The sequence below is a fragment of the Trichechus manatus genome, unplaced genomic scaffold (genome assembly GCF_000243295.1).
Source record: "Trichechus manatus latirostris isolate Lorelei unplaced genomic scaffold, TriManLat1.0 scaffold00090, whole genome shotgun sequence".
Taxonomy (NCBI): Eukaryota; Metazoa; Chordata; class Mammalia; order Sirenia; family Trichechidae; genus Trichechus; species Trichechus manatus.
In genome coordinates, this window is record NW_004444026.1 from 2,887,378 (window position 1) to 2,911,289 (window position 23,912).

Below are 23,912 nucleotides of genomic sequence, written 5' to 3' on the forward strand. Positions count from 1 at the left end.
CTCTAGTCCTGCCTCATTAACATCGTAGAGGTAGGATTTACATCACATAGAAAAATCACATCAGATGACAAAATGATGGACAATCACACAATACTGGGAATAACGGACTAGCCAAGTTGATGCACGTTTTTTTTTTGGGGGGGGCCACAATTCAATTCATAACCAACACTTACCTAACTCAATTCTCACAACACCTCTATGAAGTAGGTTCTATTAGTGTCCTTATTTGAGAAATGAGAAAAATGAGGTTTAGATAAGTTAAGACACTTTCTCAAGGTCACAACTGGTAAAGTGTTGGAGCTTGGAGCAGTATTCAAACCCCGGCAGTCTGGCACCAAAGCCTCTAAGCTTGTATGATGCCACACATACTGTCATTTTGCTTTTGGATTTTCTTCTTTATTTAGTTCAAAACTGGCAAACTGTCTGCCCTTACCACGTATAAAATCCAACCAAAAACCCACTGCCGTCGAGTTGATTCCGACTCATAGCAACCCCAGAGGGTTTCCAAGGCTATAAATCTCTATGAAGGAGACTGCAAATGGCAAGGAACAATTCAGACCTTTTTTTTTTTGTACTTTAGTGGAAGGTTTACAGAACAAATTAGTTTCTCATTAAACAACTAATACACGTATTGTTTTGTGACTTTGGTTGCCAACCTCACATGTCAACACTCTCCCTTTCTTGACCTTGGGTTCCCCATTACTAGCTTTCCTATCCCCTCCTGCCTTCTAGTCCTTGTCCCTGAGCTGGTGTGCCCATTTAGTTTTGCTTTGTTTTATGTGTCTGTCTACTCTTTGGCTGAAGGGCGAACCTCAGGAGTGACTTCAGTACTGAGTTAAAAGTGTGTCTGGAAGCCGTATTCTCGGGGTTTCTCTAGTCTCTGTCAGACCAATAAGTCTGGTCTCTTTTTTGTAAGTTAGAATTATGTTCTACATTTTTCTCCAGCTCTGTCCGGGACCCCCTATTGTGATCCCAGTCAGGACAGTTGGTGGTGGTAGCCAGGTACCATCTAGTCGTGCTGGACTCAGTCTGGTAGAGGGTGTGGTACCTATGGTCCATGAGTCCTTTGGACTATTCTTTCCCTTGTGTCTTAGGTTTTCTTCATTCTCCCTTGCTCCAGATGGGGTGGGACCAGTGGAGGGTCTTAGATGGCTGCTCACAAGCTTTTAAGACCCCAGACACTACTCACCAAAGCAGGATGTAGAACATTTCATTTATAAACCAATATGCCAGTTGAGCTAGATGTCCCCCGAGACCATGGTCCCCAGCCCTGAGCCCAGTAATTCGGTCCCTCAGGGAGTTTGGATGTATCTATGAAGCTCCCATGACCTTGCCTTGGTCAAGTTGTGCTGAGTTCCCCAGTATTGTGTACTGTCTTGCCCTTCACCAAAGTTATCAGACCATTTTTTTAAAATAATATTTTACTGTGTTTTAGGTGAAAATTTACACAGCAAGTTAGGTTCCCATTTAATAGTTTTTATACAAATTTTCCATGACATTGGTTACAGTTTTCACAATGTGTCAGCATTCTCATTATTTCCATTCTGTTTGTTCTGTTTCCATTGATCTAGCTTCTCTTCCCCTCCTTGCCTTCTCATCTTTGATTCTGGGTAAACGTTAACCATTTGGTCTCATATAGTTGATTGTTTACAGGAGCACATTACTCATGGGTTGGTATTGTTTATTTTATAAGCTGAAAGGTAACCTATAGAAATAGCTTCAGTTCCAAGTTCAAAGGCCAATAGTCTCAGGGATTCCTCTAACATCTACTGGTCCAGTAGGTCTGGACTTTTTTAGAAATTTGAATTTCATTCTACATTTTTCTCCCATTCTATCCAGGACCTCGTATTGTGTCCCGGTCAGAACGGTCAGTAGTGGTAGCCAGGCACCATCTAGTTCTTCTGGTCTCAGTTTAAAAGAGGTCATGGTTTATGTGGGCTATTAGTCCTGTGGACTAGTTTCTTCTTTGAACGTTTGGTTTCCTTCATTGTTTTGCTCCACATTTATAGTTTTATCTTAGATGGCTGCTCACAAGCTTTTAAAACCCCAGATACTACTCACCAAACTTGGATGTAGAGCATTATCTTTATGAACTATGTTATGCCAATTGACTAAGCTGACCCCCGAGACTATGGTTGGACCACTTTCAACAAACATGTATCATGTTCCTGTGTATGGAGGAGTGGCCAATGTTGCTTCGTTTCACCAGAGTGGAAACTAAAGGCCAGAGAGGGCTAGACTCTCTTCTAGGTGGACATCATTACCATCATCACCACAGTTTGCCATTTTATTGAGCACTTACAATGTGCCAGGCACGAGGCCACTTTCTACGCTTCATCTCATTTATCTCCTAATTTTTAGATTTACAGAAGTTGAACCTTGTCCTCTTCTACTCCATGTTTTTCTGGACTACAATGACTTGAACCATTTATACCAAAAATGGTAGTACCATAGCCATGTAGAGCTTCAAGGCAATTTGGAGAGAGACTAGTCCAATCCCTTCATTTTCTGATGAGGGAACTGAGATTCTAAAAGGTGAAATGCCTTGCCCAAGGTCAAGCAGGCAGTAGTCCAACTGGGGCTGGAAGGGGCCTCCTGAGTTCTGGTCCAGAGCTCTCCATAAGACACCATAGAGCCAATCACCTGTATTTTACACAATGCCCAGCATACAAAAGAAAAGGCCCTATTTTTACATGGACTTATCTAATGGAGGGTAGCTGTCACTGCTCATGATGGGCTACTAGATAAATCATGCACTGGAAGTTCACGCGCGCACACACACACACACACACACACACACACACACACACACACACACACACACACACACACACACACACACACACTTTTGGGCTCCTCGGGCAGCACTCCTCTAGAAGAGCATTCCGCGGTCACGCAGGTGCCAGCTGTGGCCGCCCAGCCTTTTGTGACTGGGTGACTGGGGCAGCCTGCAAACCGTCGTCAGCCGCCAATCAGGGCTCGGAAGCTACGGGGCTGCACCAATCAGAGATCACCAGAACGTCAACAAGGGCCAATTGGGGGCTCGAGCTGGAGAACCGGGTGAGCCTCGGTCAGCAATCAATCAGAGAGGAGGAGCAGATCACCGACACCCAATCAGCGACCTTCAGTCTTCGGTCGCGGGCGGCGCGTGCACGCAGGCCGGCCAATCAACGGGCGGGCGGCTGCTGGCGTTCACAGACTGCGGGCAGCCAGGCGGGGTGGAGCCTGTCCGCGCGTCAGAGCGGTGGGCGCTGAGGAGCGAGGCCGGGTGAGGGACTGGCGACCCCAGGCCGAGTCGGGGGCGGCGCGTGCTCGCAGCCGGCTGGAGGCGGGAGCTGAGGGGGCGCGCGGGGTCCGGGGAGGGGGCGTGGGCGAGGGCGCGCGGGGCGCGTCAGGGTCACTGGATGTTGGCAGATCGACCCTCTGAGCTGCGGGATGCGGAGGGAAGACGTCAGGGACCGAGTAAGGGGCTCAGAGAGGTGGCCCGCTTCGGCCGCATTGCTGGGGGAGGAGGGGACACTGTTGTCATGGCAACACATGTGCAAACTGGCCTGGTCCGGGCGCTCCGACCCTTTTCAGCGCCCCCGAACGTGCGCGCACTTTGATTCCGCCCCCTACCACCCCCGCCCCAAATGGCCTCCATCATCCCTGGTTCGCTGGAAGCTCGGCTGAGACCAGCGCAGAAATAACCCACTTGGGCATCTGCTTCGCCTCCTCCACATCCTACCTACCTTCCGCTTTCCCTCCCTCCTGCTGTCTCCTCCAAGGGATTAAGCTCGCCTTGCTGCATTTGGTACAACAGGCCTTTGCGTTTTGACCAGTTCGCAGCCAGTTTGAAGAATGGATACAGCTGGGGTTCAGCGTGGCCGCCCCCTTGCTGGGACTGGCACCGCAGAGACGCTGTCGCCGCTGGCGGGATGGATTTTTAAAAGGCATCCAGCACGAAGCCTTGTGCATAAGTGCTCAGAGAATGAATGGGGTCTGACTGAATAAATAAAGCCCACAATGAAGTTTCTATATATTTACATATAGACCAATTTCTGTATTTCTATTTCCAGTAGAAATATAAAGCAAACCGCTTAGGTAATTCTGTATTTTCTAGTAGCCATATTAATTTTAAAAGTAAAACAGGTTAAATATATTTTATTTAACCCAACATATCCAAAACATTATTACAACATGTTATCAATATTAAAGTATTAGTGAGATATTTAAAAAAAATTTTTTTGTACAAAGCCTTCAATATCTGGTTATACTTACAGCATGTCTCAGTTGGACCAGCCATGTTTCAACTGGTCAGTGGCCTTAAGTGGCTAGTGGCTACCATTTTGGACTGCACAACCATAAACATTTCTTGTATATGTGTGAGTTGTGGCCAGATACATGAAATCAGATTCATCAACATTCTTGGAAGCCTTCCTGTATGTAAGGAGGCACGGTGCAGTGAGACCACAAGAACTGTGAGGCATAGTCCTTTCCTCAAGGAGATTCCAGTCCAGTTGAGAGAATAAACATCTAAACAATTAAGTAGTATTTTTAAGTGGATACATTCAGACAATAATAAAGATAACTTGTCAGTATATGATGGATTGACATACTAGATGACTCATAATTACAAGAATTCAAGGGAGAGATACTTCAGGCTCAAGCAGTCGAGGAGGACTTGAGCCTAGTCTTGAAAGATGGGTAAGACCAGACTGCTGGAAAAGATGGGGAGGGTGTTTTGGTTGAATGGAACTGAACATAGCTTCTTTTGTTTTTAGGGTTGAAATCTTGCAGAGTCCCGAGGCTTTCACACTGAAAAACACTTTCCTCTCTCATTGATAACCTCCACCATGATTCATAGCCTTTTCTTGATCAACTCTTCCGGGGATATTTTCTTGGAGAAACATTGGAAAAGTGTGGTCAGCCGTTCTGTTTGTGATTATTTCTTTGAGGCACAAGAGAGAGCTACTGAGGCAGAAAATGTACCTCCAGTTATCCCGACCCCTCACCACTATCTCTTAAGTGTTTACCGCCACAAGATCTTCTTTGTGGCCGTGATCCAGACGGAGGTCCCACCTCTGTTTGTCATTGAGTTCCTTCATCGAGTTGTGGACACATTTCAGGTGCGTGAAGGTGGGGCAGTTCATATATGTAAACTGTAAAGTGTCTTGATAGTTCTCCTTGCATTGTATTCAGCCTTGGTTAAGAAACTCTTTTAAAAACCAGAACTGACATTGCTCACTTCCTCTCTCGTCTGATAAAATTCATGTTTCTATTTATTGAATTGGCTGAATCGAAAAAGACAAATACTTCTGAACCTGTGGTATGATGGTGTACAGTCTTTTTATTTTGGAGATAGGAGTTGTCTCAGTTTTGCTCACAAATCAGGGAAGTTTTAGTTTTGTTTTTTTTTAAATAATGGACTCGATGCTAATTGTTGTTAACCACGTTGCTTTGTGTTGCATCGCATTGCATCACAAAGTGATAAATGTCGCAGACTTTGTAACGGAAAAAGTAGAAAAAAGCAATGCTTGTTTTAACTATCCATGCTTCATCTTTGGTTCTGAGAGCTTATCCATAGCACATGAGTGCCACGGATGAGCTCTTGTTGCAAAATTAAACCTGGGAAATCTGTGCCTATAAGAATTTAAGTGACGCATTTTACAAGGTGTAATCTTCATTTTGAGTTTTCCTTTCAGGAATAGATTTGAAGATTTTCTTGGTAGGGGAGGTAAGTTATACCAGAATGTCAGTGCCATTTATCGCACAGAATTTTAGGTGGCCTAGACTCAGGATTTAGATGGAATCCTCTCCCTAACAGAATTACTCAAGTTCTAACTGTTGTGGTTATTTGCATAACTCAGATGGTAAAGAGGAAGCAAGGACCCTTTGGTGTAACTTCTGTATCGTGTGAGGTCTGGAATTAGTCACATGAATACAGAAATTGTGGAACTGGAAAAGAAGTGAATAAGAACCCAGACATTACAATACAAATTAAAAGGCAAATCAAAGAGTCCTTTCATTTGCACTGATATCTGTATCACATGGAAACCCTGGTGGTGTAGTGGTTAAGTGCTACAGCTGCTAACCAAAAGGTCTAGTAGTTCGGATCCACCAGGTGCTCCTTGGAAACTCTATGGGGCAGTTCTACTCTGTTCTGTAGGGTCCCTATGAGTCAGAATCGACTCAACAGCAATGGCTTTGTTTTCCCTATATCACATGTCCAGAGTGGCTTTCATCTGAAGAGAACCAAAACGTATTTTGTGAGTTTTTCCCAAAAATACTCTAATAGTACAGTCATGTGCTGCATAACGTCCATTTGGGCGACGTCTGACTGCATGCATGTCCCTGGTCTCATAAGGTTATAATAGAGTTCAGAAATCCCAATCAGAGAACGGGACATAGCGGATTTAGGCATGTCGCACTTGATAATCATGACGATCCTCAAAAACAGAAAATTCTCCAAGCTATTAAAGGATCGGCTCCACTGAAAGCTGTAAGGCTAATGAAAATGCAAGAGGGACTATATCAGGTGTGGAGAAATTGCTAATGACGTAGATTGAAGACCAAACGTAAAAGTGAATCCCTCTCATCACATTGACGATCCCTGTTGCTAAGGCACGAAGCTTGTTCGAGATGCTTAAAGAAAAAGCAAGACTAGACTAAGATACTGAGTTTAGTGCTAGCTCTGGGTGGTTCAAGTGCTTCAAACGTTTTCGTTGCATAATGTGAAAGTGAGTGGTGAGTCTGTTGAGTGCTGTTGCAAAAGCAGCAGCAGAATTTGTTGAAATTTAGATAAGCTAATTGTAGAGGGAGGTTATTTGCCCCAGCAAATTTTTAGTATGGATGAAAGCTCCTTATTCTGGAAGCGAATGCCTGAAAGGACCGTCATCCATAATACGGTGTTCCCACAGCATCCAAATCACATAAGGTCCTGTATCACAGAACGTATCGTGGATGTTAAGGGACACATGACTATTACTATTCTGGGCTTCCCACACTCATGTGACATCCTAGCCCCTTCCCACATTTAAAATCTAAGAAGTAAAATAAAAGTCATAGTAAGGGACTAGAAATAGAGAACTCAGTAGTTGTGATCTTAAACTACCCTAACTGTACCTTCTTATGATTTCCATAGATGATACTTTACCCTATTCTAAGATTAACAGTCCCTTTGGTGAAATGCAACAGCTGCTTCATATCACCACAGCAATCTTATATAACTTATTATGGGACAGGAAGTGTGAGAAAAGATGTTTAATCTAGTTGAAACCACAGAGGAATTTGGGAAAGCAGAGTAAAGTTGCTGGTTTGGATGTCTGGGACTTTAGAGTTTGTCATCTTTGAAGCATTTGTTGAAAGTAAATGATTTTAATGTCTTATGTGAGGCATGTGCTCTCTGGCAGCATTACTTTTCTAGTACTAGAATATGACAGAAGAGTCCCAGCTATAGAATTGCACGCACTTTTGCTATAGTATTTTATCATACTTGCCTTTCCAACTGCTCAGTTCATATTAGGCCTGTTTTATAAAATCTAGTGAGACGTTTTGTTTATTTTTTAAAGTAAAATCACTCTTGGGAAGGAAATGTGTGGAAAACTCCTTAAATCCTTATTTTTTTTTAAGAAGAAATCATTTTCTTTTATAAACATATTCCTGACTCCTAAGTGCTCTTGGGTATTGGACTCTTTCTAATCATTGTCATTATTCAATGTAATTTAGATCACATCCGGAGTCTTTGTTCAGTTTCAGATGTTATAATTTAAGGAGAATATTGGAAAAAAACGGAAGCATATTAAAAAAATGGCAAGATAGTAAAACACAAACAATGGAAGGATCTTGGGAGTTTAGCCCTGAGAAGAAAAAAGTGAAGTGAAAACTTGTAGTTGTCTTCAAATAACTGAGGGATTGTTACGTAAACTTGTTCTGTAAGGCAAATCTAGGAGGCAAATTGCCGTTTAGTAAAAGAAAGAGCTTTCTAATAATCAGAGCTGTCCGTGAATAAAATGAGCTTTCTCAAACCACTTCATTGGATGAATTCAAGGAGGGTTGCGTGACTATCTCTCAGAGATCCTGCAAAAGACATGCTGGCATAGCTAGAGAGTGCACTGAATGACTGTAAGCGGTTTTTTTCTAAATCATTGTCATGATGCATTACATGTTGCACAGTGCTTTGCACAGGGCCAGATTAAGGCATGTGAGGGCCCTAAACACTGATAATCTGTGGGGCACCCTCTTCTGCTTACTCACACGTTCAAACAGGATATGTGAGTTATTATATATATACATATATGTGTGTGTGTGTCAGCTATCCGTGATGTAACTTCTTTTTAAATGCGACTGTAATATTAGCAGTTGGACACAAAAGCGGCATGTACCGTTTTAGCAGAATGAGATGGGCTGGATTATAACATTTTTAGTGGGTGCAGGGTACTAAGATTTTTACTATATACAACATTTTCTACAAAAAGAATAATCCACATATTCTACAACAAAGAAAATTAGTCAGTGAACTTAGATGTAAAATTCTGTCGATCTCCTACAACAAAAAATTCACTTTCACCAATTTTTCTTTCAACAGCTCTTCTTCAGTTTTGATGCTTGCTTCATAATAAATGTTATAATTATAAATGAACAAATGAAAAGATGTCATAAAAGAAAATTTAGTACCAGAAAACAGATTTTATTTTTAGAGTTTTCATCTCTAACATGTTGTAATTAAAAACATTTCTTTCTATTATTTGCTCTTCAAAATTCTTCAATGATTTTATCACAATTAAGCTGTCAAACAGTGTCTATTTCCATACATAATAAGGAAATGAATGGAGTCTTTCTTGGATCGTTGTTGTGCACTCACTTTTCCTTTTGCCTTGTCTGCTTGGCATCTGTGGGTGCCCCTGTTTTGTTGATGCTGTAAGCACATGCTTACCTTGCTTATTGGGTAATCCGTCCCTGGCTTTATAGCTCACAAAGCACTTTCACACGTTATCACTCGTCAATTGTATTTAGTTATTACAACATCCCTGTAAGTCCGATAATATTGTCCTGATTGTACCATTGAGAAATCAAGACCAAAATTAGTTAACATGACTTAATCTGGTGACAATTAAAATTTTAATCCATGTCCTCTGATTTGGAATCTAGTGATTTTTCTACAACCCAGATAATTTGATATCTAAATTTGGCCTTTGTTCATAAAAGGGCAAAGAGTTCTTATAATCCTAGATCTTAGAGTAGGGATGATCCAAAGAGATTTTCTGGTGTGCTAACCCAATCTCTTCATTTTATTTTATTTTTTTCCTCAATTCTTAGTCACTGCATAAATGCTAAGGAATAGCACAACAGTAAGGGTTAAAAAGATTTTAATGTACAATTCTGTCACAGTAAGTGTTATTTTGGGTATTTCTTTGAACTTCTAGTTCATAAGCATATGTAATAGTCTAGCTTCAATTTTCTTTTCTGCATAATATTTTATCAAGTTGAGGATACTAGCCCAAAGAAGGTAAATGACTTCCTCTATAAAGTAATAACACAAGTACTATGAACCAGGCTTTCTAGCTCTTAGTCCAGTGTTCTTTCTACCAAACTAGGCTGCCTGAGAGAACTATGGTTGTGCTTCATTCTTTTGTAGAAATGTATCCCAAAACCACTACATGAAAACTCATGGCAGGACCAGATCCTTATTCTCTAGGAATATTCTTTCACTTCTTATAGTCTCTGAGTGATAAATGTATATATTATATCTTCATCAGGATTATTTTGGAGTCTGTTCAGAGCCAGTGATCAAAGACAATGTTGTCGTGGTTTATGAGGTATTGGAAGAGATGCTTGACAATGGGTTTCCATTGGCTACTGAGTCGAACATCCTCAAAGAACTGATAAAGCCTCCCACTATCCTTCGGACAGTTGTCAACACCATAACAGGTATGGAGAAGGGGGAAAACCAATGGAAAGCCGCTGCCACTGTTGCTGCCATCCTAGGTGTGGCTTAGTCTGGTATTATGTGTTGTTTTGAGCACGTGTCTTAGGGAATCTCAAATGTCTGGGTGCCTTAATTTTGCTTTTTGAGTATGACATGAAATATTTTGTTACATAGAAAATACCCTCATTTCAATGACAGAAAGAAGTGTTCTCCTTTAAAAATAAATTGTTGTTGCTGTTTGTTCTGTTACAGAAGAAATACATGATTAATGTAGATGGATGAATGATGGATAGATAGAATTTATAAAAAAAAGTCTTGTATACTATTTTAAACTTACCACTTATCAATATTTTGTGAACATTATCCCATAATGATAAATATTCTTTATCATTTTTAATGACTGTAGTTTTCTACCATGTGGAATAGACCCTAAGTTATTTACTCAATTCCTGTTTATGATGTTTCTGATCTTTTATTCTTTTTAAATAACAAGGGATCAACATTCTCTTACTTATGTTTTGTAACCACATCTAGGGTGATTTCCATTCAGTACCTTTCTGGAAACGGAAGTGCTGAGCCAAAGGGTATGCCAGTTTGCCCTCCAGAAAAGTTGTACCAATTTATACTCTCAGTAGCAATTTCTATGCACTCTAGCCAACCCTATTATTATTATTAATTTTTTTTAACTTTGGCCATTTGATTAAAAAAAAACCCCAAACCCATTGCTGTCAAGTCAATTCTGACTTATAGTGACCGTATAGAACAGAGTAGAACTGCCCCACAGGGTTTCCAAGGATCGGATGGTGGATTTGAACTGCCGAAGGCTTAACCACTGCACTAGTCTCCCTCCTGCCCCCTCGTTATCTGCAGTTCTGCTTTCTGCCGTTTCAGTTACCCGTGGTGTCAACCACAGTCTAAAAATAGTAAATAGAAAATCCCAGAAACAAACAATTCATAAATTTTAAATCGTGTACTGTTCTGAGTAGTGTGATGAAATCTTGCACCTTCCCACTGGATCCCGCCTGGGACGTGAATCATCCCTTAGTCCAGCATATCCACACTGTATATGCCTGTTAGTCACTTAGTAGCTATTTCAGTTATCAGATCGGTGTCACGGTGCTTGTGTTCAGGTAACCCTTATTTTATTAATAATTGTTCTATTTTATTATTAGCTATTGTTGTTAATCTCTTACTGTGTTTAATTTATAAATTAAACTTTATCATAGGTATGTATGTATAGGAAAAAGCATAGCATATATAGGGTTCATTACTATCTGAGGTTTCAGGCATCCACTGGAGGTCTTGGAACTTATCCCTGTGGATAACGGGGGACTACTGTATCCTGTTATTTCCACACTCATTTTTTATTACTAAGAAGTTTAAAACCTTTCAAGTGTTTAACGGCTGTTTTTCCTCTCATGAATTATTTTTTCTTGTCCTTTGCCCATTTTTCTGTTAAGATGTTTTTCTTTTTTCATACTGATTTAAAAGAATTCCTTTCATTTAAGAATATTAAACTATCATGTATATTGGAACTATCATATATATTGGAAATATACATGGTAGTTTGTAGGAGTATTTATAGATTTTGAATCTTTTGAATCAAAATATATATTTTAAACATATCTTTTGTTGCAAATATTTTTTTACAATCTATCACTTATTTAACATTGCTTATGGTGTTGTTTAGCCACATTCTAATTTTTTTTTCTATTTAGTCAAATTGATCATTCTCTTCCATTTAGAGTTTTACGTTTTGGGTCTTAAACATAAACAAGACTTTTCATGGAACTTGACAAACTTATTGTAAAATACATTAAAAAGTATAAATATTCAAGGTACCCGTATCCCTTTGCTGTCAAGTTGATTCCTACCAATAGCAATCTATAGGACAGAGTAGAGCTGCCCCATAGGGTTTCTGAGGCTGTTAATCTTTACAGAAGCAGACTGCCGCATCTTTCTCCTGTAGAGCAGCTGGTGGGTTCGAACTGGCAACTTTTCGGTTAGCAGCGGAGCACTTAATCACTGTACCACCAAGTCTCCTTAAATATTCAGCAATAGCCAGGACAGTTTTGAAAAATAATTACAAAAGGATAGGAAGAACTTTCCCTGTTAAATATCAAGACATATTAAGTTCATATAGTAGACTAGATAAAAATTCATAGATTAGATAACGTTATCAGAACCGAGAGTTTTGAAAATGAATAAAATTTAAAAAAAAAAAGAGAAAATATACACTAGCAGATACAAGATATATTGTGAAGTTTTAGTAATTTTAAAAGTATAGTGTTGGCCCAGGAATAGACAAATAGATCACTGAAATAAAACAGAAAGTCTAGAAACAGACGTTTGCTTTTATAGGAATTTGGTGTATCATAAATGTGGTCATAAATCAAGGGCCAGTAGATAAATGGATTGGGAGAGTTGGCTTCAATATGGAAAAAATTAAGTTAAATCCCTCGCTTATACCATACACAAAATAAATTCCAGCTGGATTAAGGAATTAAACACAAGACTTTACAATTAGAATAAAATATAGGAGAATGTCTTTTTGATCTTCAAGAAAAAAAAAAGGCTTCTTTTTAAAAACTGTATTTTCGTCTAGTTCTTTTATGGTTTTGTGTTAGGTTTAAATTTTTAACTCATCTGGAAATTATCTTGGTACACAATATAAGGTAAGGTCTATGTTTATTTCTCCAAAATTATTAATCAGATTTCCTAGTGCCATTTATTGACTAATTTATTCTTTCTCCTTGTTTTAAATGATATTCTTATCTTATACTAAGTCATCGTAATTCTTGGTCTGTTTGTTGGTTTTCCTGCACTGTGAACATGCTGCTTTAATTGTTGTAGCTTGATGGTACATTTTAATACATTGCACCTCATTTTTAAGAAAATTAATTTGGTGGCTTTTTAAATATTCTTGCTCAACTTGAAGCCTTAAAAGCTTTGTTAGTGCCTGAATCATTTATGAATATTTTGGAGTCATTTGAACCTGTATCTCACTTCAATAAAAGATATCTGGGAACTACTGTGTGCTGAATATGTGTGTGTGTTTAATATTTCTTCCTTTAGAGTAAAAATATCCAGGAAATGGAAAGTGGGGATCGAATTTAAGTTAATTATAATATCCCAGAATTTCAGTATAGAACTTTCAAATTTTTAAAAAATATTTGTATGTCTGTGGAGGAAAAACAAGTCAAGAAATTTCTCAACAACTCTCATGGACAGGGAAAGATTAAATTTGTATTCTTTTCCTAAGTTTCAGTATGGTATGAGAAAAGTCACATTGATGGACACATTTTAATATCTAGCACAATTTACCTAAGAATCCATCTTGAACTAGAATACTGTTTTTACCCGTGAAAATTTTATATCAATATGTAGATTACCATCCCTACTAAAAGCCAATACATTGTTTAACCCGCAAGCTATTGTGAAATTCGAGAGACTAAGTTCAGGTTACTTTGAAAACCAAAATATGATATCTGTTTCTCAGGTAACTTTTTTTTAAGCCTTTATCCTGCTTGTGGAGACAGACTGGATGGCGACAAGGGGTTTTATGTTATGTATATAAATAGACTAGGTTACCCTGTATGGAAGCTGAGAAAATTCTGATCTTCCGTTTGCAAATTTCTTCAGTTGAGTGCATGGAGCCTAGAAGCTTCTAGGGAAGTGTTCTATGGTTATTAGAATCGAATTGGAATTAAAGTACAGTAATATTAATTGTCTCAGGAAGCACCAATGTGGGTGACCAACTTCCCACTGGGCAACTGTCAGTGGTGCCTTGGCGACGGACTGGGGTGAAATATACCAACAATGAAGCCTATTTTGATGTGATTGAAGAAATTGATGCCATCATTGATAAATCAGGTATGTGCTATTAATCTATTCTTAGAGCTATGAAAATAGAGGCTCCTTTCATGTAATGTTTGCTAGTATCAGAATTCTCTCCCATTCAAGATCATTTATTTTAATTTAGTACCTAGTCAGTGTCAGCTACTGTGCTAGGCACTGGGAATAGATTTTAATATTACGATGCAGACCAGTGTTTGTGTCATACTTGTTTTATTGATCTTATTCTCTTGACTGAAGCAGAAAAGTAACAAACAACAAAAGTCACTTGTTGATTAGATTTCCTTTCTGAAAGTATTTTACCCCTAATTCAGATGGCAGAACTAAAGTTGCAATTATTAAAATTCAGGGAGCTTTCTTTTCTATCTATTCTGAATTAGGTGACTATGACTATAAATTCTATAGATTAGGAATTTGTAGATGATTTCTTCACATTAGGGAACTCATTCATTCAACATACTTATTGAAAGTCTGCTGTGTTGTAGCATAGTGCTGGATATTGGCCATCTGATGATGAATAAGATACAGTCTATGGCCACAGGAAGCTTACTTAAAGTCTAGTGAGGGAGAGAAACAGGTAAAAAGGTGGAGACATGAGAGAGGTGCCCCACCCATCCTGAGCGAAGATACGGAGAAGTGGTAGTGGTTATGCTTCATCAGTAGAATAAATAGAACTTATTAAGAGCTACATGGATTTTGGGGTTAAAGTAGGAGCAAACACTCCAAGATGAATGAAATGTTGTTGGGAAATAAAGTAGTTTGGTATGACTGGATTGAGAGACATAAAGAGAGAAACGTAAGCGATGAGACTTGCAAACTAAGTAGGCATAGCAGCTTTTCATAGTCCCTAAAGCTGGAAATAACCCACATGTTCATCAACAATAGAAGGGATAAATAAATGTTGATATGTTCATACAATGACATACTATGCAGTAATAAAAAAAAGAATGTACTACTAATAAACCCAACAACATGGATGAATCTCACCATGTTGAGCAAAAAAAATTCAGATGCGAAATATTATATACAGTGAATATATTTATATGAAGTTTGAAAACAGACATGGCCTAATCTAAGATAATAGAAATCAGAGTTGTGGTTACCTTTTATGGAGGTGGATTAACTGGGACGAGGCAAAGGGAGCATGCTGGGATGCTGAAAAGATTCCACAACTTGATGTGGGTGATATTCACATACGTGTATAATATTTAAAAATTCATTGAGCTGTACACTTACGATTTTTGCATTTTACTCTATGTACACTTAAGATTTTTGCATTTTACTCTAAGCTTTACCCCAATGAAAAAGTAAAATAAAATACAAATAAAAACCCTAGATGGCCAGATCATGAAAAGCTTTGTATGCCATTTTGCGGAGGGCAGTTGGGAGTGATTGAAAAGCTTTACCTTGAGGAGTATCTTGATTAGACTTGCAGTGTAGAGCTATCATTCTGGCTGTAGTGTGAACAGTGGCTTGAAGAGGGGTAAGACTAAAGGCAGGGAAAGCAGTTAGGAGACTGTTGCTGAAATCCAGGCAGAAAATACAGATGTCTGTCTGGTAGTGAGGCTGGAGAGGAATAGATAGGTTTGAGAGATAATGCCATTAAAAAAAAAAAGAGGAATTGATAATTGGATATGGGGACTAGGGAAGTAGTAGTTGTTTCTTCTGTGTTGGTAGGTTATAGACAACAGGACAGTGTTGTCATACCACCCACTGCAGTCAAGTTGATTCCGACTTACAGTAACCCTGTAGGACAGAGTAGAACTACCCGTAGGCTTTCCAAGACTATAAATCTTTATGGAAGCTGACTGCCACATCTTTCTCCTGCGGAGTGGCTGGTGGGTTTGAACTGCTGACCTTTGGTTAGCAGCTGAGCGCTTTAACCACTGTACCACCAGGGCTCCTGGTATCATCATGGTGATGTAGAAAACAGGAGGAGAAGGCCCAGGAAGTAAGAGAATGAATTCGCTTTTTGGCATGTGGACTTTGCAGTAACATCTAAGTGGAGATAGAAGTCCATTAGGCAGGGATAAGGCTGAACTGGAAATAAGATTAGGAAAGGAATTGCCATAATTGAAAGTTGAAGCATTAGGAAGCAGGTAAAATAACCCAGGGAAAGTGTGTAGAGTGAAAAGAGAAGTCAGAACTGTGAAAAAGCATAGACATTTAAGAGATGTGCAAAGGAAAGAGAAACCTGTGGAGGACACCAAAGAAGAGGAGCTAGAAAAATAGGAGGAAGACTAGGCGAGGTCAGGAGAAGTGGTCGACAACGGAAAATGCTACAGAGAAGTCCTATAGGATGAAGATCAAAAGTCTCCATTCAGTTCAGTAGCAAATCTCATTGATGACATCAGGGAGAGCAGTTATGAGAAGAGATTTCCTGAACTGTTGGTTAAGATAATGGTGTTCTGTTTGATTCTGGTGCTAGATTGAAAACTCCTTTAGGTTAATAACTATCTCATTAATCTTTTTATCCCCATTACTTCATCATAGTGTCTCATACTTGATATGCAGCTGATAAGTGCTTGGAAGGATAGACAGATGGATGGACTAGATGAAAGGATAGACAGAAGGAAGGAAGAAAGGAAGAAGAAAGGAAATAAGTTAATTCGGAAGGAAGGAAGTTGGGAAGAAAGAGAAGAAGGAACGAGAGAGGGAAGAAGGGAGGAAATAAGTTAGTTGGGAAGGGCAGAGAAGTGTTCAATAATGTCTACCGTCTGTTTGTCTTGTTTCCTGTCTCAGGTTCCACAATTACTGCTGAGATTCAGGGGGTGATTGATGCATGTGTCAAGCTGACTGGGATGCCAGACCTTACGCTTTCCTTCATGGTAAAGTCCTAGGCCAGAGATTTAGTTTTGGGGATGGGAAATTAAATGTTTCTGGAAAGACAGAGTGCTGAGGATGGAATGAAACAAAAGAAATGATTAAGGACAGCCACAAAGCTTATATCAGGCTTGAATTTTCTATAAATAACTGAAGAATTTGTGTGTGTGTATGTGTGTGTGTGTGAGAGAGAGAGAGAGAGAACTTTCTGTAACTGCGGAATGTGTGTATGTTTTAATAAAAACAGCACCCAAATTACTTTCCTGAAAGAAGTATAAGTGTTTAATTCCTATTTCTTTGTTCTCCTTGCCGGTAATTGTAGAACCCCAGGTTGCTGGATGACGTCAGCTTCCATCCCTGTGTTCGTTTCAAGCGCTGGGAATCTGAACGTATCCTCTCTTTCATCCCTCCTGATGGAAACTTTCGCCTGCTCTCTTACCATGTCAGTGCACAGAAGTAAGCAGCCCTTATAGTTAAGAACAGAATCTGTGTATTATACGTGTGTGTGGAAACAATATCCTCTAATGGGTAAGAGCTCAGGCTCCAGAGTTAGACTACCTGGATTCATGTTCCAGCTTCCATACTTACTAATTGGTATCCTCAGATGAGCAGCTTAACCTCTCTGTGCCTGTGTTGTTATGTAGAAATTGAAAATAATAAAAGTACCTTGTTGCATGGATTAAATAAAAGAATCTAAATAGTGCTTATCACAAAGTAAGTGCACATAAGTTTGCTGCTCTTTTTTTTATTATATGTCTAAACGAGAACATTTTTTTCCTCAAATAAAAATCTCAGCACACCTGTATTTAATCCCTCCTGACCCAAATGAGGCATTAAATTATGCTGTGAAAACCCATAAAATGCAGTAATTTTTGGCCTTGAATATTCTCTGTAATTTGGAGATCTAAGGGCTTTTGGAAGCAGTATTGTAGAATAGAAAGTCTGCAGTCCTGTAAGAGCCAGGAAACTTCAGAACGACCTTCCTGTGTGATTTGGAATAAATAATTTAGAAAAATACCCAAGTGCTTGAGAGCAAAGGCTCTGGAATCAGACTGCTGGGACTTAAACCCCAACTTCAGTGTATAATACATGAACTTGGGCAAGTTACTTAACCTCAGTATTCATCTATTAAATGGGACAATAGTAGTACCTGTTTCACGATTATTATGAGGATTAAATGAGATAATAGATATAAAGCATTTAGCATAGTTACTGGCATACAGGAAGTTTTCAGTAGATATTAGGAATTGTTATTACTTTAGTAGTATTCTCTGACTTCTCTATTTCCTCATCTGTCAAATCATGACAACCTACCCTACATCACAGGGTTTTTGTGAGGATCAGGTGAGGTCAGGTAAAAGCACTCTCAACAAATATAAAAAGTCTATGATGTATAACTCTCCCAAGTACAGGTAATTTATTCGTCACGTATAAATTAATTACTGCATAGAAATACAGTGACTCCTCATTTTTGTTCATAGTGCCTTTCTCATAGTAACTTCAGTATACTCTTTGATTTTGTGGATTTTATTCAGAGTCACTGGAAGAGTTGATTTACTCACTAGACAACATCTTAGCTTTGCAGAAAGAAAAAAGATCACTGGCTTTTTGTTGTGTGTTTATTTTTTTTTTTTTAACTTATTATTTAAGATAAAGAGTAAGGAGGTAGATAAGGGAGAAAAGGCTGCCAAGGGGGGAGAAAAACCTGATGTAAAAGGGGGAAATATTGCCATTTTTCTGGTACATTAATGAAATGGGCTTTTTGTTTCTCTCTCTTCCAGTCTGGTTGCAATTCCAGTGTATGTCAAACATAACATCAGTTTCCGGGACAGTAGTTCACTTGGACGCTTTGAAATAACAGTGGGACCGAAACAAACTATGGGGAAGGCCATAGAGGGAGTGATTGTCACCAGCCAGATGCCCAAAGGGGTCCTGAATATGAGCCTCACTCCGTCTCAGGGGACGCACACATTTGACCCAGTTACAAAGGTAGGGGGAAGAAGCAGGACGTTTTGAATTGCTGATGTTGAATAGAGTACCTCTGCAGGAGCTCTCCACATAGACTTTATACCTTGATTGAAAGGGGAGCTCAATCAAAGGGACATCATTGACTCCTTTGAGATGACATGGTAACAGATAGTTTTCCGTATTGAAAAATGCCCTAGAGACAGTGTATAATATTGTGAACAGATGCCCTTAAGGCTAGGGCTCAACCACTTCAAATGAAGGATTCCAATTGTGGTATTGGAAAGACCACTTCTCCTTTTTTTTTGTTTGAAGATGCTGTCTTGGGATGTAGGAAAAATAAATCCCCAGAAGCTACCAAGTTTGAAGGGGACCATGAGTCTTCAGGCTGGAGCTTCCAAGCCAGATGAGAACCCCACAATTAACCTGCAGTTTAAGATCCAGCAGCTGGCTATTTCTGGTAAGTGACCCACAGCCCAGGCGATTCTGAGTAGAGGATGATGGTGATGGCTTTCTCCCATATGGCACAGACATCAGAAAGCCTTCTAGTGGCTCCCTATTTGCAAAGACTTGTTTTTATTGTTGTTGTTAGTTGCTGTTAAGTCAGCTCTGATTCGTGGTAATAGAACAAACTGTTGCCTGGTCCTGTGCCATCTTCATGATCATTGGTATGCTTGAGTCCACTGTTGTACCAGTTGTGTCAGTCTGTCTCATTGAGGGTGTCCCTTGGTTTCAATACCCAATGTGCAATCTTTAGTAAAGTCTTTCTCAACACATTTTCTAGGGAAAGTTTACCATCCTTACTTTGAAGTTCGCCTAAATGGCCTGAATAAAAGTGACCAGGACACAAATGAGAAAGAAACAATATTGGTAGACAAAAGTGTTCACAGACCATTGTTGGCTCATCCTGGGATTATTAATTTGAGGTTCCCAAGGTTTTCAGCATGGGGATGCTTCTGTATTCTGACTAGTAACTTAGAATAATTTTCCTTCCTTTCCTCCAATTTCAGAAAACTCTCATGTTTGCCTTTATTATCGTATTGGGGCTGTTGGAGTTATCTGTGACAATCTACTATAGCCTGGACCTACCTTAGGACAATAGTAATAATTATTTTCACTTATTGAGAATTTTCTATGTGCCACATACTGTTTTAAGCTCTTTTCACGTATTGTTCAATCCTCACAACAATCCTGTGAGGTAGATAGGAGATAACTTCAGCTTTATATGATGCTCCTATTTGTCTTTACCAATATACCTTATCTAATTTAAATGATTAGAATTTGTTTAAATTACAAGCTCTTTCATCTTCAAGCGCTTAATGAACTGTAACCAAACCATCAAACTCATTGCCATCGAGTTGATTCCGACTCATAGCGATGCTATAGGACAGAGTAGAACTGCCCTATAGAGTTTCCAACGGAAGCAGACTGCCACATCTTTCTCCCGCAGAGCGGCTGGTGGACCTTTCGGTTAGCAGCTGAGCACTCAACCACTGTGCTACCAGGGCTCCTTTAATAAACTATAAAGCTCTATATAATATAAAATATTTTTTCTTAGTACAGTGAGAATACTTAGGAAGCATTCATTTACTCATTACTTTTTTTGTTATTCATGCAATCATAATTTATTATTTCATTATTCATTTATCAATTTGTTATTGTATTAGTTTTCTAGGGCTGCTGTAACAAAAATACCACTGAGTGGCTTATAAAAACAGAAATTTCTTATCTCATAGTTCTGCAGGTTAGGAGTCCAAATCAACGTGTCAGGTGGGCCATGTTCCCTCCAGAGTCTCTAGGGGGAGATCCTTTCTTGTCTTTCCCAGTTTCTGGTAGTCCCAGGCATTTCTTGGCTTGTAGATGATCTTCACACAGCCATCCTTCCTTTGTGAATCTTTCTCTGTCTCTTCTTCTCTTTTATAAGGACATCACTCAGATTGGATTAGGACCCAAACCACTCCAGTATGACCTCATGCTAACTTAACTGATAACATCTTCAGAGACCCTGTTTCCTAACAAGGTCGTGTTCACAGGCACCGAGGGTTTGGACTTCACCATATCTTTTTTGAGGGATACAATTCAGTCCAGTCCTCACAACTAGACCAATAAGCAGCATCATGATAAACAGAGAAAGTACTGAAGTTGTCAAGAATTTCATTTTACTTGGATCCACAATCAACGCCCATGGAAGCAGCAGTTAAGAAATCAAACGACATATTGCATTGGGCACATCTGCTGCAAAAGACTTCTTTAAAGTGTTAAAAACCAAAGATGTCACTTTGAGGGCTAAGGTGTGCCTGACCCAAGCAAGGAATATGGAATATACCATGGACTGCCAGAAGAACGAACAAATCTATCTTGGAGGAAGTACAGTGAGAATGCTCCTTAGAAGCGAGGATGGCGAGACTTCATCTCACTTTGGAGACATGTTATCAGAAGGGGTCGGTCCCTGGAGGGACATCATGCTTAGTAAAGTAGAGGGTCATCGAAAAAGAGGAAGACCTTCAATGAGAGAGATTGACACAATGGCTGCAACAGTGGGCTCAAACATAACGATTGTGAGATTGGCGTGGGCCCGTGCAGTGTTTCATCCTGTTGTACGTAGGGTCACTATGAGTCAGAACCCACTCAACGGCACCTAACAACAACAACAATTCAATCCATGCAGTTATTATTAATTTAATCATTATTATTACTTCATTTATTCCATCCAATAACTTGAGAAAAACATTCAGTGGTCTTATTTTTGCCTTAACTGCACTTCAGTCTGCATTTAACTTTCTGCCCTTTCCATGTCAGGAACAGGCTTTCTAATAGGATAGCTTTTTTCTAAAAATTTTATTGTGCTGTAGGTGAAAGTTTACAATAGAACAGCTTTTTGTTGGAGTAATTCTTTACTATCAGTGTATGTACTAAGAGTGAAGAATATGCTAGCTTCATAAAAATGATATAAATGAAGGTATTTTTCTGGTTCATTTTAACAGCAGTCTCTATCCCACTGATCTCTTAGAATTGAAATGAATTTGAACAATTATTCTACCTGTTTCTTTTGAATAATATTCACGTCTTATCCTTCCTTTCTTCATTTCAGGACTCAAAGTGAATCGTCTGGATATGTATGGAGAAAAGTACAAACCCTTCAAGGGCATAAAATACATGACCAAAGCTGGAAAATTCCAAGTTCGAACCTGAAGGGACAGTTTTACAGAGGGAACAGTCACGAACACTTTCTCATTTCTTACTTGTCTAAAAGTGAAAAAACCAGCCTATCTCCTAGTCAGTCCCCTCCTGGGCCCACCTGCTGCCTATTTTCCTTAGCCTTCGGTGCCATGGAACTAATCAAGGAGATAAAGGGTCACCAGGGAGAACTGGACGGAACTGAAACACAATCAACACCAACTTGGTTCTCAAAGAAGAGGTATACAACAGAGGGTAGAGATACTTGGCGCTATATTTAACTATTTTTCACATGGTTAGCATAGAGAAAGACTAGCATTTGTTGCTTGCTTGGCTTTAATTATCTAAAGCCAATGAAAGGCTTCTTTGTTGTTGTTTTTTAAAGGTGGAAAGAAAGATTATTTGGAAGAAAGATGAATGTTAGTCAAAGGAGGGCCAATTAAAGATCTGATTTATGAGAGGAAGCAGTATTACAGAAGATTTGTGAGGAGATACACTGAAGTGAAAGATTGACAAGAGCCATGGCACTCCACATTTAGGAGGGTTGGATGGAATAGAGTTGAGTGGGTTTCTTTCTGATCCTTCTACTCTCATCTATAAAAAACATTTGTACTTCTAGAAATGAACTGGATACTTCTTAAATTTGAATCCACTATTGACATGGAAAACCCCAGTAGAGTCAGACTTACCCTTGAAGACAATATCTGACTGGCTTTCAGATACTAAATGTTGCTTGCCTTTAGCATAGTCTGTCATCTTCAGTGAGAAGGTGACCTGCCGTCTTCCTTGTGGTGGTTGCCTGGAATGCCTTTTTCCCAACCCCAAATAATTTTATTTGCTTTACTTCCAGAATTCACCAGCCTTTTTCCTGTTACCTGATCCTTCTGCAGGATTTTCTTGAAAAAAAAAAAGTTTCAGAAAAAACCAATTCCATAACCCCCAGTGCAGCCAGATTTTGTATGTCATTGTGGAGTACACATGGCCAACTTATTCCCTAGTGATGTGGACCACAGCTGTAACTGAATGGTTTCTTATTTATATTTATGAGTGCTGCACTAGTACTGGATCCTAAGTCTTCCTGTCGGAAACTTTTCCATCAGTAGCCATAGGTAGAAAGAATGCTTACCACCAAGGGCATGGCTGATCCTTGAAGCTGCTCAGAAAGTTATTTCCTTGTAATTGTTTGTTTTGTACTCTATAATATATCCTTAACAATAGATATCTGCCAGTTTGTTTTTGTTTTAAGACCAAAAAAAAAAAGAATCTTCCAAATCTTTGAATGAAATTAGTGCAGTAGGGAGATGGGCCATGTTGATCACGTGTAACCAAGAAACATGGCAACTGAAGGGATACCTCAGGCTTCCCAACGTGTCATTTCTATTTTAGTTCAATGTATCTATTATTCATTTAAATATTTATGTAAAAGGGTTTTGTTTTGTTTTACTTTAGCATAAGAAATATCCTCTGCTTTGTGCATGGAAAAAAATGAAGACATGTACTCTCCGAACGTCCAAACTTTTCTCTAAAGCCCTGTTTCCAAGCACTTGTGCAAATCGGCTTCTAGTCTTATCTTCCTACTTGCCAGACTTGTTTTTGCTGCAGAGTAATGTTACTTTGTGGTTTTCCCGTGGGATAAACTGTGCTGCATACAACCAGATGTTTCATATTCCCTCACTCCAAAATTTATCCGGGATGATTGTGGCCTATGTACACACACCTACCATAGTAGGGGGAACGTTTCCGCCTGTGGATTCCAGAATACTTGAATCACTTCTGAGGGCTCTGAGGATTTTAAGGTTTCCAAGATCACAGGAAACAACCAGTCTTGGTCCACGAATAGTTTTAGGTTTGTAAGTCCAGCTGTTTTATTTCCTACAGGGTAACTCATCCTAAGTACCTGAGTAGAAATAAAGTGTCTGGAGTATGGGACCTCCAGGCCTAAACCAATGAAATAACTATGACATCACCTGCACAGCAGAGCTCTGGAGCACAAGGAAGCGTCATTGCTGCCACTCAGTGGTGTGTCCATTAGCATAAGTAGTGCAGGGTTGTCTCAATACAGCTATTCAGCTTCATTTGTGTAACGTGCAGAAGTAGCTTCTGTGTTTGAATCTTAATAAAGTTGAGTTTTACCAGCCCTCTATGTCGTGTTTTCTTATTAGAGGCCAGCAATAATATGGTCATG

At 39.3% G+C, this 23,912-nt stretch overlaps 1 protein-coding gene across 1 annotated transcript; it reads left to right on the plus strand.

The window, feature by feature from the left end:
* The first annotated feature begins 3,227 nt into the window (after positions 1–3,227).
* On the plus strand, positions 3,228–22,994 carry AP3M2 (adaptor related protein complex 3 subunit mu 2). The gene is made up of 9 exons (XM_004382081.2): positions 3,228–3,268; positions 4,764–5,108; positions 9,738–9,909; positions 13,643–13,780; positions 16,505–16,590; positions 16,908–17,041; positions 18,367–18,574; positions 18,866–19,010; positions 21,642–22,994. The coding sequence occupies exons 2-9, from the start codon at positions 4,836–4,838 to the stop codon at positions 21,740–21,742; spliced, it is 1,257 nt and encodes a 418-aa protein (XP_004382138.1). The 5' UTR covers positions 3,228–3,268; positions 4,764–4,835; the 3' UTR covers positions 21,743–22,994.
* The last annotated feature ends 918 nt before the right edge of the window (positions 22,995–23,912 follow it).

What these genes read in the sequence shown, in the direction of transcription:
- AP3M2 (XM_004382081.2), top strand. Translation starts at nt 4,836, where the DNA reads ATGATTCATAGCCTTTTCTTGATCAACTCTTCCGGGGATATTTTCTTG. An exon ending in CATTTGACCCAGTTACAAAG is followed by an intron (nt 18,575 to 18,865) that starts GTAGGGGGAAGA and finishes TTTTGTTTGAAG; the next exon opens with ATGCTGTCTTGGGATGTAGG. An exon ending in CCAGCAGCTGGCTATTTCTG is followed by an intron (nt 19,011 to 21,641) that starts GTAAGTGACCCA and finishes TCTTCATTTCAG; the next exon opens with GACTCAAAGTGAATCGTCTG.